The sequence below is a fragment of the Nylanderia fulva genome, unplaced genomic scaffold (assembly GCF_048542155.1).
Source record: "Nylanderia fulva isolate GAGA-0341 unplaced genomic scaffold, ASM4854215v1 Scaffold26, whole genome shotgun sequence".
Taxonomy (NCBI): domain Eukaryota; kingdom Metazoa; phylum Arthropoda; class Insecta; order Hymenoptera; family Formicidae; genus Nylanderia; species Nylanderia fulva.
In genome coordinates, this window is record NW_028190325.1 from 1,403,242 (window position 1) to 1,418,739 (window position 15,498).

Sequence of the window (15,498 nt, forward strand, 5' to 3'; positions counted from 1 at the left end):
CCCTGGTGTAATTTAACATAAAAACATTTTTTTGTTTGTATAAATGAGCCAGTAATGTTTGAAAGCGAGTATTTAAGCAATGACATGTAAATTGTGCAAGACGTTTTTTATTTGTATTTTTTTATAAACACATTAATACTTAGTACTAATATATTAATACCTGGAGTCTTTCTAGTAAATTTGATAAATTAACAAAAGGATACCGCGGATGGAACTATTCAATCTATATTGATGACTGTAATAAGAATAACATTCGTCACAATCAATTCAATGCCATTCGATGACGAGTGATAAGTTTCCGCACGATTTTGAGATATGTAAATCCAGACTGGTATCACGTACAGATACTTTAAAATATCGTAAAAAAATTTTCCAGATAATTGTCATAAACGAATCATCCTCACGTACGTGATGCGCGCAGCGCGTACACGATGAATGAAACTCGCGACCTTCGATCATGATCTCATACAATTCGTCTCAGCGCTATCGAGTCTTGGCGGATCTAGATCGGTTGGCGGGCACGAGTATCGTAACGATAAGAAAGGAGGCGACTTTCGGACGACAGTGGCGGTGGAACATACGTCGTCTGGTGGAAAGAGAGCGGATCGGCGAAGTGCTATATATCGGAGCGCAGTGTCGTCTGGCGTGTCGTCGTCGCACCGTCGTCGCTTTTTCGATCGCGCGATCGCGTCGTGCGCGGGAAGATCGACACGCACCCCCTCGATATTTTGAGGGTGCCAAACGCGATGCACCAAAATCCTATAGTTTTCGATTACTTTTAAGCTACATTTTGCTACTCCGAGATTCGAAAAAACCTTTTTATCATTGCATGACGTTTCGAAATACGAAGTAATAAAAGCGTACGTCTCTTAAACATCGAGATAGAGTTGTATGCAGAAATTTAGATTGGTAATTTAAAGAAATCGGTGGTGATTTAAAGAAATCGGTGGTGATTTAAAGAAATTGTGGTCTCTTAATCTTTCTTCGCTGCACCAGATTCCATAAGTCTAGTTTGACAAACGCAGTGAGAGCTACAACCCGATCCTGAAGACTGAGTGCATGTCCGTCTCGCTAACAAACGAATCATCGCTAAGGACTACGAGAGAAATCGCATCAACCCGCCGTCGATCTTCGTACGACACCAAGATGAATACAATGGCGAACGGTAAGACTTGCGATCATTTATTTAAGCGTGAAACCTGAGCATGATTTATAGCACCGAAGATTGGTCTCGTAATTCTTGTCGAACCGTTTCTTGCTGAACTACCGAACGTTCGCTCCGCTCGTCGATCTACGTCGGTGATTGGTCTTTCGGCCTCATGACTGAAATCTTTAACACATTGCGGTTATCGCTTTGAAAGACTGATTACTCTGTTTTATTTCTACGTTTTAACATGTTTACCATTACGCTTCTGAATTTCTGTAATTTTGTGAGCAAAATTTCTCGGCTTTAAAAAAATTTTATAGTTTCCAAATATTTACAAAATACTAAAAAATTCCTTTAATACATTTGAAGATATTAATCTCATTACTCGCTTTCACTCATATTTATTTGTCTTATTTATGAGGAAGAACCTGTTTAATTATTCATGAGGTGACATAATTTCGTATCGCAACCATCTTTGCAAATGTTCAAGGCGCATCCAATTATCGCATTACATGTTTTGACCGATAAACTATTCTTAGGCAACTAATGAGTTCTATGTATATATATATATATATATATAATCAGTTCTTAAATATTCGCATTCGCTAGTCGCTAGTAAAATAAGAAATATTGAATAGTCGACCAAACTAGCTGAAAATTAAAGTTTATTAATAAGTTTCACGTCGTTTCGATCATGTAATTGTGGTCCTTATTCGAGTGAAAAAGAAAACGCTAATATCGTCGTGAAACTTAATAAAATTTAATTTTGAGCTAGTTTGGTCGAATATTCAATATTCTTTATATATAAATAATGTAACCGAAACGAACTAATGATTAAGTTATGTGAATTAAAAGTAAGAGAAAGTATTCTTGTGAGCAAAGTGTTGTGAGCGAAGTGTGTCGCTTTTCAACAGAATACCAATGCATCTGTAATCTGTTTTTAATTTCCTGTTCTGTTTTTTTAAGAGATTATTATCTATAGTGCTTATCTGAGACGATAATAACAAACTATATACTATATTTAAAAGTTATAAAAGATAGCATAGTTTGAAAGGAAAGATTTGATAATTCTTAATAGGAGTCATATATTTTTGCAAGAAATTGCAAAAATTAAATTAGGTTTATAATTCTTTTGAGTAAGAATATATCGCCATCGAATATTTGATGAGCTTTGTCAACAGTTCATTATCACAGAAGAAGATAAACACTCATAAAAATATTAATTATCAAATTAAGCACTCTTTTCACAAAATATTTTTGCTTGACAGTGTGTTAATTTTTATATTACTGAAAATAATACAGACAATATATAATATTTAAAATATAAATTCTTATTGCATAACAATATTCCAAGGTCCACCATTATAATGTAATTTGTATTTAAAATAATTATACTGAATATTTTTCGTAGGGAGAATCTTGTGTTAATATTTCAGAAGATTACATAAATGTGTCTACTCTCTTCCGCTAATTTTTCTTGGTGTGACGTTAAAACACAAAAAAATGCAATTAACGTAATGATCATATAGTCGCGCAAGATACATGCTCGCAACATGTATACATCAATCATCAAAAGAACTTGTGCTCTTACGCAACCGACGATTCTATTTGACATTTCAAACTTGATTATGGTGCGACAACCAAACAGGGAACGTATCTTGAAGTGAATATAAAGTTGTTTACTGTGTGTGTGATAATCTAAACCTCAAATTCAAATGTATAGATCAAGATTATATTTCGCGCAATTCTCGCAGAATTTGCTCCCTCTCCCTTTAAATATATTTTGTAATATATATATATATATATATATATATATATATATATTTGTCCTAATTAAATATACTTGACATTTCTTTCTCGTTAGATATTTGATGTTACGATATATCAACAAAATGTATGTTATGTGTTTTTTCTGCAGATTTAAAAATTATATTTAGAATTGTTAAATTAAAAAATATATTTAGAATTGTTAAATTAAAATTTTAAGAACGACATTATCCTTGACCTCTGAATCATTTAAAGTCGCGACCGTTTAAATAAAAATGACATTGCTTATTTACTTATATATTCAATTGGTAATAATGTCTCAGCGTTTCATTGTCGACAATTTTTTAATTCTATTTATACTTTAATACTTATATTATTTATGCTATTAAAGCTATACTTTAATTAAAGCGACTCGCTAATTATTTTATCTTCTTCGAGAAAAATTTATTTGTTCTGAGAAATTTCTTTTTTGAAAGTATCTTTTTGTTTTTACTTGTTTTTGTCAGCTATCTATCGCATTGCGATAAAACCCGCTAATTCATCTGATGTACTTTGTTATCACTTAATCGCGAGTTTATATCATGATACCACGATCGTAATTATCGCGAAAGTGTAATTAACAACAGAAACGATCTCATGTATAGATAAGCGGTGAAATACAGCACATAATTTTTATCGTACCGAGAGTTTGCAATGTGTTAGTTTCTACGAATATAAATGCTCACGCAACCTTATCTGTTTATCTAAAAGGAACCATTCATCTGCAAATGAAAGCAATTCCACGAGGCGCTTAAAGAGTCCTTAAATATTATTTTTTTGCAACATCTGACGCCGCGTTAGTCATTTATTGACATCGTGACATCAAAATGATTTGTAATTGTTAAAAATGAATTTAGTAATATAGAAAGAATAAAAATTAAAGTTCAAAATTTTAAAAAATTATCAATTAAGAATTTTATTAAATTAAGATTCGCATCGTTGAATGTCTTTCAGCAAGAGTTAAACGCCTTCTACCGGCTTGGTCAAAGAGCGAAGCTCTTAAAAATACATATACGGTATTTCGAGCACGTGTAGTCGGAACAGTAATGAGTTAGCTAGAATGAAGTATAAGCCACGCGAGTCTGCTTGTTCGATATTCTAAGGATGGGACCTCGTGCGGCGCGAGGGAACACGAGGGAAACAACAATACAATGTAAGACGAGGAGACAAAGTTGTATCGATAAAGACAGCCAATATGGTCAGGGCCAGGAATACATATGAAACATATAGAAGACTGCATACAGTTGCAACCGGAAGTCGAATTATGAAAAAGCGAGTGCCAGAATTGATCAGAAGGGATGATGACGAAGAGACTCATCGGTTGCATTGGCGCTTGCGAAAAATGAGTCATGGTCGACATCGACGGCAATGTTTGATACTCGTCATCGTATAAGTTGAGCAGCTTGTTTGGTAGGGGAAATTCCAGGTACGGCTATACAAGAATAGAAGCCACGTAAATAAGATGTGACACATGCGTTTTATTCAGTTTTTTTTTTTGGAGGAAACAAACATATTTATACTAATATTTTGGATCTCGAAATGGAGAACAATTTTTGCCCGATAATTCTTATCATATTGTGCTGTTATTCCATATACCAATTCAAAGCTAATTAGTTAATGGAGTAATATGAGCCCTATATTTTCCAAATGACATGTGATATAATTTACATCACGATAAATACTCCACGAGGGTGGCATAATATGTTTTAAACAATCAACGATAGACTCGGGCGATAAAACTGTGATAAATTCATCATGAAATGTAAGCTATATCTTGTAATAAATATTTATTAAACGATAACTGTGCTGCAATATTAAATTATTAAAAACTATTGCACAAGAGCTGATAGGACATATTCTGTAACGTCAGTCGTATAGTAATTTGGCGTCGCAGATATAATTTTACGAAAACAAGTATATATATATATATATATATATATATATATATATAGATAAAACTTATCTAGCGCTCAATAAACTGTGAATCATCGCACCAGTTACGATAAAGCATTGTAGCATGTAAAGAGTCAATACTTAGTCGCCGCTGCCGGAGCATTGAACTCGATTCCACTCGCGGATTTTGCTCCGACGTGGCACCCTATTTAGGTACATCCCTGCGACCGAGTTTGCCACGACTCAGGGCGCAAGTCTTCCTTTCGGTCGGTCGTACCAGGCGATTTATTCGATTCACTCGCGTTCAGAGGCTGGTCGCAAAACGGAGCAGCTAAACCCCGGCTTCTCAGTTCGCGCTCTTCAATCGCGTGTTTGTCGGTGTACTCTTGGTGAAAAATCTCCTCCAGGTGGAGGAATCATCTCTCGATGATCGCTCGTTGATCGACTGAGCGACATCGTCGACCAGTCAAGAATCTGTCGCTCAGCCAGTCCAGCCGAAGATCAGCATTTTCGAAGCTGAACTCCGAAACGACTGCGCAACGCCGCCATCTTAGCGTGAGCACATTTTTTGCGAATTGGATCCACACGCAGCTCATACTGGAAGAACGTGGCAGGTTCTCTGAGGAACAGAAACGTTCTGCGAGGCATTGTATTTCGATCCGCTGGCGACGACATCGCACCACGGATGAGCGCCACGCCGAAGAAACATCAGCGCGCAAAGTGACTTCTCGCAGGAGAGTGGCTTTTTCTTTTCCGTTTCCTAATTTGCGGGTGATCGAAACCGGGATATATTACCACGCATCGGCGCTAACGTGTACCGGCACTATGAGTAAGATGCTAGACACAAACTATCGCACCGTGTTCTCTGTACTTAGAAGTCCCGAGGAGGGTGAAGAGTTTAAACGGATCATCTGAAAGAATTGCGCAACTAAACGAAAATCGTCGTTGTCGCATATTTTCCGCGAGGACGATTCGTGCGTTCGCTAAAGTGATTTGTGTCTAAGTGTTTTCTGAAATAGAGAACTCCTTTTCTGAGTTTTCCACGCGAGTTTCTTATCTCCAAGACGTCACCGTCGACGTAATCGTTAATGTATTAATAGATTCGTGACTCGCAGAAATTTTCGGAGAGCACTCTCTGTCGTAACAGCGCGTAACTATTTGTCGTATCGATCGATTAGATCGGAAGAGGAACTCGCGATTTATTCAGCTCGATCGAACGCGGTAAAATTGTCCCAATAAGAACAAACTATCAGGCTTTTTCAAGGGAAAAAAGACATCAAGTGGACATTAAGTGCGCGGGTGAAAAACCATCGACCTTTCTGCCGATCGAGATATCCCGACGGCAACCCCGGATACTTCTATAACCCGTAATGTATTTGCGATCGCGCCAAGGAGCAGCACAAGGGAGGCACGAGCACACAAGTGAGGCGATAGGAGCTAGTTTAGCGGCCGCGTGCGGTCGCACAGATCTCGGATCTTCGTCGTCCTCGAGGGCCAAAGGCGGGACGAAGAAGAGAGTGACGGCGTGCCGTTACCGCGATCTAGCATCAGCATCGCAGCAGCCGCAACCGCGGCCGCTACGGGCCGGCTTCGTAGGCAGGGGCGCAGATTCGGACCTGGTGTGCCTGAAACGCGGCATGAGCGAAGGTGAACGGGCGGCGATCACGCCACGAATCGGCTGGCGGAAGCTCACCGATCCCGGCGACTGACACGAATCCAGGAAGTCGAGGGCAGCTCCGAAGCGATAGCACCAGCTACCGTTACTCGCTCGTCAGCATCCTCGTTCTCCTATCGCTTTTCCGACGATCGCAATCGCCCTTGAGATCCGTAGGGTAACACCTACGTTATCGTCATCGTCGTCGCGTCGCTTGTGCCAGCTCGATGCCGGCCAGATGCCGGAGAACGTGCCGCCGAGACCCGCCGCGAGAACCTTGAAAAGAGATCCCGAAATGGCGGGCAATCGGTGTCGGTAGCAGACGGGGTTAACGTCTTGTCCCCCAGGAGCACAACCGTTTCAGCGATTTTCATCGCATCTCGTCGTACCGATAGTCTTCGGCAACTGTCTCTCTCTTCTTCTTCCCCTTCGTGTTTCTACGTCCCGGCTGAACTTTCGGTCACGTAGAGGTGACGAAACTCTGTCGCGTTTCCCTGAGACGAGGAGTTGTCACATAGACAATAATTCTTTAGACGTTAAGGCTAGTGCTTAAAATAATATGTAGTAGTAAAAATAAGTAGTGTGTGGGAGGAAGGTCGAGGGAAAGTTCGTAAATTGCACAATCTGCACTTTCCATAATTCTCACCGGTCAAAGACGAGGAAAAAAGAAGGAAGAAAGGAAAAAAGGAAAAGATACGCTAGAGAAAGTGACGGAAGTGGAAGAGCAACGTGAAGGAATTTTCGTCGCTTCAAGAGTCTTTAATTTTCTAAATTTTCTTTTTAATCACATTTCGATCGATTCGCAATTTTCTCAACCACGAGTATGCCGCCCACGCCGAGCAAGTTAAACCTGAGCTTCGCCAGAAATGCTTACAGCGTCTTTGGTGGTCGCAACGCGACCATTGCGAACGAGCATCAACGTGAACAAAAAACGGAATTATTAGAGGGTAAGAAATAAGAGGAAAAAAGAAGAACACAAAATCGTTTTCACAACAATCGATCGTCACGTTTCGCGATTGTTAATACCGCTGACAACTGAAATAAACACGTTAGCATGTTCAGCCTCTCGTTATTTTACTATACGCGACTATCCTTGGGTATGACTGTACAATTTCCTCGTCCTCTCTCGTTCTCCATAATTTAATACGATCGAGAGTATAAAGGCCACTCGCAACGTCGTTATTGTTAGAAACACGTCGCGTTTTGCACGCGCCCACATTGTACCGTATCTTTGATAACAAGTAAAAAATTTTTACAAAACGTGGAGAAACGAAAAAGATATCAATCTAATAAAATCCGCGATTGATGAACACGCGAACGTTCGCAAAACGCGCGAATGGCAGCTCATTATAATCATGTTGGCGTTATTTCAGGTACCAGGACGAATGGTCTTCAACATTTGAAGAATGGCGTGGATTATATCAATCCTGGCGAAGAGGACCAGATGGAAATTTACGGGTAAGTTGTTCGCACGTTACGTCACATTATTCTAAGTGAATTCTCCTTTATTGTACGTAATCCGCTTAATCTCCTCTTATCGTCGTTATAGCTACACACAAAGTCGCCTATGGACCGTTATTATATGGTTCTTGATTATCATTACCGGAGGTCTCTTGAGGCTGATTTTTCATTGGGTGCCACATCTAATGCTCCAAGCCACTCATTCCAAATGTTCCCTGGAAGAGGCGGAAACCGTTTTGTTGATTGAAAGATTTCAAGGGAAACACACGAGTTACTATGTGAAGAGACTGAGAGTCTTGACCGCTCGGGAAGTTATGTCAGTATACTTTAATATTCCTCGCCTTTAAACATCAACGAAATTGCAATGCTAACAATTTTTATTTTATTCCACAGTAATAAATCCTTTAATGAAGAATCTCTAATTGATGAAGCATGGGACGGCAGTACACTAACAATCAAGGAAGAGAAGGAAACCTATCCGACGTTGACTGTACATCTTTGCGGCGGTCAGTTTAAACGTAAGTAAATACTAGATTTAAAAAAGAAAAACAGTAACTTGTACGCCTTTCCAATATAATTAACGTAGTGATATTATATATTTTCAGAGGTGCCATCCATCACCACCTTTAACTGCAAAAAGTTGACCTACATCTGGGACCAGGAGAGATCAGAGTTTTTGAAACTGCGCGGCCTCGACACCGATGTTTTGACGTCCACGTTACATCAAGCGCAAGGTCTTGATTCTCAGGAGCAGTATATGAGGTAAAAATCGAATCAATCACTTAATAAAAATACTGCATTATAAAATGCACAAAATGATAATTTGTATACAGTACAATTAATTAATTAATTTATGGTGACAGACGTAATGTCTACGGTAACAATGAAATCGTGATTCCCGTAAAAAGCATATTCACGCTACTCTGCCTCGAGGTGCTTAACCCGTTCTACGTCTTCCAACTATTCAGTTTTTGTCTGTGGATTGCGGACGATTATTATTACTACGCCATGGTCATTCTCGGGATGTCAAGTGTCGGCATTATGATGGCAGTTTTCCAAACTCGACGGGTGAGTCATTCTACTTTAGTATCTTGCTCGTCATTTTACAATATTTAAAGTTGCAATCATCCAGAAAATAACCTAATTCATTCACTATTTTTAGAATCAGCAAAACTTACGCTCTACAGTGCATTCGTCCGACGTAGCTACCGTCATGCGTGATCGTACGACTGGTCAAACAGCAACTGTTCCAGCTGAACGTTTAGTTCCTGGAGACGTCTTGGTCATCCCTTCTCACGGATGCCTGATGCCATGCGATGCTGTCTTGCTAACAGGCAATTGTATACTAAATGAGTCTATGTTGACGGGAGAATCCGTGCCCGTCACAAAGACACCAGTTCCTTCCTCCAACGATGTGATATATGATACCAAAGAACATGCCAGGCATACTCTCTTCTGTGGAACCAGAATTATTCAGACAAGATATTATGGCAGCGAAAAAGTATGTTAACTTCTTGTTAACTTAAAAATATTCTTTCTCTTTCTATATTTTTGCAAATTTTTATATAATTTAGATAAATATTAAACCTAGTGAAAATTTATTATATTACAATAATATTTATATAAATATTTTATTATTAATTATCTGAATAATTAAACATCGCGTATGTTTTGTTAGGTATTGGCGGTAGTTATTAGAACGGGTTTTAACACCAGCAAAGGTGGCCTGATACGATCCATCATGTATCCTCCGCCCGTAGATTTCAAGTTCGAACAGGACTCGTACAAGTTTGTCATATTGTTGGCGTGTATAGCTAGTATTGGCGTTGTTTACACTATCATAACAAAAATTATGAAAGGCGTTCATAGCAGTCATATAGCTCTGGAAGCGTTAGATCTCATCACTATCGTGATACCGCCGGCATTGCCAGCTGCCATGACAGTGGGACGTCTCGTAGCGCAACGTAGATTGGAAAATAAAAAGATATACTGTACGAGTCCGAGAACGATCAACGTGTCCGGCTCCATCGATTGCATTTGCTTCGACAAAACTGGAACGTTGACCGAGGACGGTCTGGACATGTGGGGCGTACTGACTGTTTCGGACAGAAAATTCCAGTTGCCAGTCAAAGACATTATTAGTCTGCCATTGTCCGAGGTTCTTATCGGGATGGTTACGTGCCACGGAATCACTATAATCGATAATCAACTGGTAGGAGATCCGCTCGATCTGAAAATGTTTGAATCTACCGGATGGTCGCTGGAGGAACCCGACGTATCCGATACATCCAAGTTCTCCATGCTCTTCCCGACGATCGTCAAACCAGCGAAGGGTTCAAAGCTTCTCAAAAGATTGCCAAGTGATTTAGGCGGTACACTCAGTCGGCAAAACTCCGTGTCTTCCGATGTGGTCGATGCTATCTCCCTCACCAATCTTCACGACGCTAAATTCAGTGATTCTACCACAGAACTTGGCGAGCAGGGATTAGAGGTGGGCATCGTTCGGCAGTTTCCCTTCACATCCAGTCTTCAGAGGATGAGCGTAATTACCAGGACACTGGGCGCTAATCATTATGATCTTTATTGCAAAGGCAGTCCGGAGATGATTCTTAGTCTCTCGAAAGCAGAATCTAGTGAGTCTTCATGATTATACTTGTTTTATTCTATGTGTTTTAATTTTGCAATAAATGACATTTTTTTTGTTCTCTTTTTTTGCAGTTCCTCCGGATTTTACGGCTGTTTTGCAGGAATACACATCCGAAGGTTATCGAGTTATTGCCATCGCGCATAAATCTCTAAACCGTCTTCCATACGCCAAAGTGCAACGTATAAATCGCGAGGCTGCCGAGAGCGATTTGACCTTCCTTGCGCTTATAATTATGGAGAACCGATTAAAACCAGAGACCTCGCCAGTAATCGCCGAGCTGAATACTGCCTGTATCAAAACAGTTATGGTGACGGGCGACAATATATTGACCGCCCTCTCAGTAGCCAGGGATTGCGATATAGTGAAACCAGGCACGCCGGTAATCGCTGTCTTAACCATCCAGCAAAATCTGTTGAAACCACAAATTTATTTCACGAAAAGTGATAGTCAACCACCGCCGATGTCGCCGAATGGTCAGGGCGATCTTAGCGAGATGACTGATCTGAACAGCGTGGTTAGCTTGGAAACCGTCGAAAGCGGCTCTTTCGGCAACACTAAACTGGAGAACGATATAAATTATCTCTCAGACGAGTGAGTATCTCTTTTTTCTAGTTTTGCAAATTTATTACAATAAGAAGATAATATCATAGATATTTTTACGAGAGCAGTAAAAATTAAAACGTCTAGTAAAATGTTAAAGTATATCTATTTTATGAGAAAAAAATATTACAATAGATGTTATATGTAGTTAACCGACTATATTTATTTTTTCGCTGTAATGTTAGCACGTCTCGAATGTTTGATTATTTGTTTGTCTGACCTGATTTGCTTACTTTAATAAATCTCGATGTGTTGCTCGACCTAATAATAATCGCGATCGATAATATTATATTTCTTTTTTTATCCATAGCCGTTTGCTTCAAATAAATCCCTACAATATATTTAACATACATGAAAAAATATGCAAAATATACAACAAAAAATTTAAATTATATTTTATGAGAGCTATATTTATTCCTTTATATTAAAAATATATATACTATGTAAAATCTAATTTATATTATTCATGTTATAATATATAGTTTCATATACATATACTCATATATTTATGATTAAGTATATTGTTAAATTCTATTATATTATTATATTATTTTATATAATATTATATATTTTTTATATTATTCTATTTTATATATAAATATGTTTGCTAAATTGCAGAGTACAATATTCTAAGAACAAGTATGTGTTTGCGTTGACGGGAAAAACGTGGGCTTTGATAAGGCAGTACTATCCGGAACTGATACCCAAAATAGTTACCCGTGGTGCCATATTCGCCAGAATGTCACCTGACCAGAAACAACAACTCGTTCAAGAATTACAATCCTTGGGCTACTACGTTGGTAAGTGCAAACATACAACATATTTTTTTTTAAATACAATATACCTTTAAAATCAATAAATGCGATGAATCATGCTTAATCGATCTGACAGAAGATTTTCCCTTTTTGTACAGCTATGGTCGGGGACGGAGCTAATGACTGCGGCGCCTTAAAAGCGGCGCATACCGGAATCTCCTTGTCGGACACGGAATCTTCCGTCGCCTCGCCCTTTACCAGCCGCGAGACCAACATTTCCTGCGTTCTGACGGTGATACGCGAAGGTCGTGCCGCCCTAGTAACGTCCTTTGGCATCTTCAAGTACATGGCCGCCTACTCGCTCACACAATTTATCTCAGTGATGGTTCTCTACAGCATCGAGTCCAATCTAACCGACTTCGAATTCTTGTACATCGATCTCTTCATCATCTCGTTATTCGCTTTCTTCTTTGGTCGCACCGAGGCTTACGAGGGCCCGATGGTGAAAATGGCGCCGCTTAACAGCCTCATTAGCACGTCGCCGGTACTCAGTCTCATCACCCAGCTCTTAATCGTCGCGATCTTCCAGTACACGAGCTTCTGGCATCTACAGCAGATGTCTTGGTACGTGCCGTTCAATGTGACCGCATCTGAAAACAAGGACAATGTAGGCTGTTTGGAAAATTATACGATCTTCATCGTCAGTTCCATGCAATACATTATTCTGGCCATGGCGTTCTCCAAAGGACCACCGTATAGAAAATCGCTTTTCACCAACTACGGTCTCCTTACTTCCTTCGTTTTCCTAAGCCTATTTTCCATCTACGTCGCCATATGTCCCTTTCAGTGGCTGATTAATTTATTCGAGCTTGTGCTGCCTAACGATCTGAACTTCCGATTCATTCTGGTCGGTTACGGCGTGATGAATTTTGTGATCGCGATCTTAGTCGAGTATCTCTTTGTGGAATACCTTGTGTTCGGCAAGTTGCGCTACCGTTGGCACGATGTAGATAAATCACGGCGGAAGTTCCTGGCGATCGAGCGCGATATGGCGCGCGACCTCAAGTGGCCGCCGATCTCTCAGGAGCCGTTACCGGAAGCTGCACCGAATGTGCTGATCCGGCAGAACGTCACCGAGATTAAGATTGAAAAACGGATTACCGAACCGTGCCTTCCCGGAGATACCAGCTTCATGAACAGCTCGCCGCCGATCTGCGCCAGCTTCAAACATTTTGGTTCCGCCCGCGAAGTCACTCTCAATCCACGATCTCTCTTCGACGACTGCCGAAACACGGTATCGATGCAAACGGTGCCATGCTTCGAGGACAAGGACTCGTCGCCAAGGCCATCAAACACGGAATCCATCACGAAACGACGGCACAACTCGGAATCGGAGAACGGCATCAATCGTTACGAGAAGCCCTACATGACTCACAACACCAATCCAATTGCCACGCTTCCCCGAAATCCTAACACGACGCTTCAGCCACAGAAGTTGAGAGACTTCAAGGACGTCCTGGTGCACCAGAGCGACGATCGAGTGTCGCCCAACACTCAAAGCGTACTCGAATTGGATATTCTGCCGTCCTGAGAACCGAAGCATTCGAAAGACCGTTCAAGAGGTAGTTGAGTACTGATAAAACGGCTAATTGATGCAGAGTATTATTTTTACGCATATATTCTTCGCGATGTATAGCGTAATCTCCATTGCCGATTGATGTATTTAGGGTATCACAGCTTGATAATTGTGATTGAGAAGAATATCACATAAATTGACAAGCCTGATCCAGCGGCACCTTTGTGAGATTTGGATACCGGAATTGCAATTTACATCCTCGTTAAGCTCTCTTTCTGTCCGGTGCTCGTGATATACAGAACGCGTATTTGATATCGATCACGATATATTGTTAACGATTAGTAGACGCTCAGCTCGATTTCCGTCATTGATCGGGCGAATTCTGAATTGATGCATTTAGTCTGTCGGTATCCATAATTAGGATAATTAACAACGTTACTTAAGTCACGTGAGTGATACGAATAAGCCGAATGTTAGAATAGCATTAAAGCTGTTTGCTCATTGTCGATCTCTAAGCTAATTAATTGGATTCGTCTCATTATTCTCTTTCCTCTCTATGGAGAGTCTTTCTTTTAGAAGTAATTAATATTTAATGTGTAATTTATATATTATATAAGCATTTTATAACTTCCTAACCATTCTAGCTTCGGCTTATTTATATTTATCAAACTCAAAGGGTCCCTTTTGACCCAGCTCTCCTTTGTCCTCGTCCTCCCCTTCATTAGTATTCGAGAGGGCAAACTCTCGAGAAAGTATTATTCTTATTTATATTAGAAAAAAATTTAGCGAGAATTATATATATTGGTTCCGCGAAACCAAGATTTCTCTTGTGACAGAGCACAGCTATTTATATTTCAAGGACACACGTAGATAATTATAATAGAACAATGTTTATCATAGGATTTTAGAGCAATGCGAGAATTTTGAATGCAACTCGACGTAATGATGTCCTTTTCTTTCACTTGTAATTCGAACGAATACTTAAGCGAGAATTCGCGACTTAATCCATCATATTGTGTATAGCTAGGATGAAAATTTAGCCTGGAGCCGCTATTCTCCCCGAACATTGTGACACGTTTCTTAATGCATTTTTCTTCAAAATTTTTAGTCATTAATATTCATGTTTCTTTCAAAGCAACATGAGCATTGATCAATTATAGCGTGTGTATGTACACTCCTTTTGCATTTTACGGAACAATGAAATTCGACAGGCAATGACGAATAATGATGTGACTTATGATAAAAATTAATTGTTGCTGTTATTATGTTCAATATAATAACAACAACAATTGTTATTGTTATCGTTCATTAAAATTTAAAAAATCATTCCACGACGATATTTGATTATTGAATAATATGTAATGATATATGTAGAAGATATGTAATGATGTGAAGGGATCAGAGGCTGCCGGAGAGTGCGTATTACGTATTAGATTTAATGATAGAATTATTTCTTGAATACTTTGCAATGTTAAAATAGGCCAAAGCGATACGGATAAGCTAGACGCATTATCAACGTCGGAGCTGACACGTATTGATTTTATTAAATATCCTGTCAAAGTAAATGTGTACTTATAAAATACGCGACGGAAATATAGATACTTAATGCGTAAACGCGTTGATTTCGCAACGCTGTTAGTTTGTGTTGAAAAGTAGCGGTTGTCAAATGAAATATGTTTTTAATGTAAATACTGTTTACTCTCATTTAGCTCTCTCTTTCATTTTCTCATTGTTACTCTTTATTTGTTGCGTAATATATATATATATATATATATATATATATATATATATATATAAATCAATATATTAAAAAAAATTTCAATTAATATAAAACAGTAATACCGTCAATTAAATCTATTACTTTGATTATATTAATAACGAATAATTATTACTATATATAATCAAAGTAACATAGATTTACAACGTTACCAAGTTGTTAATATTATATGTAATTATTAC

General features: G+C 39.1%; 1 protein-coding gene across 2 annotated transcripts; it reads left to right on the forward strand.

Annotated features, from left to right (window-relative positions):
* Nucleotides 1–208: 208 nt before the first annotated feature.
* On the forward strand, nucleotides 209–15,228 carry anne (polyamine-transporting ATPase anne boleyn). Of its 2 annotated transcripts, none has more exons than XM_029313230.2 (11): nucleotides 209–1,165; nucleotides 7,874–7,958; nucleotides 8,050–8,277; nucleotides 8,355–8,479; nucleotides 8,567–8,723; nucleotides 8,825–9,029; nucleotides 9,124–9,462; nucleotides 9,640–10,594; nucleotides 10,680–11,199; nucleotides 11,827–12,008; nucleotides 12,122–15,228. In XM_029313230.2, exons 1-11 carry the CDS (start codon nucleotides 1,060–1,062, stop codon nucleotides 13,552–13,554), a joined length of 4,335 nt encoding a protein of 1,444 aa, XP_029169063.1. In that variant the 5' UTR covers nucleotides 209–1,059; the 3' UTR covers nucleotides 13,555–15,228. The 2 variants fall into 2 exon arrangements, with proteins under 2 accessions (XP_029169063.1, XP_029169062.1); XM_029313229.2 differs by lacking the exon at nucleotides 209–1,165 and adding an exon at nucleotides 6,199–7,447.
* The last annotated feature ends 270 nt before the right edge of the window (nucleotides 15,229–15,498 follow it).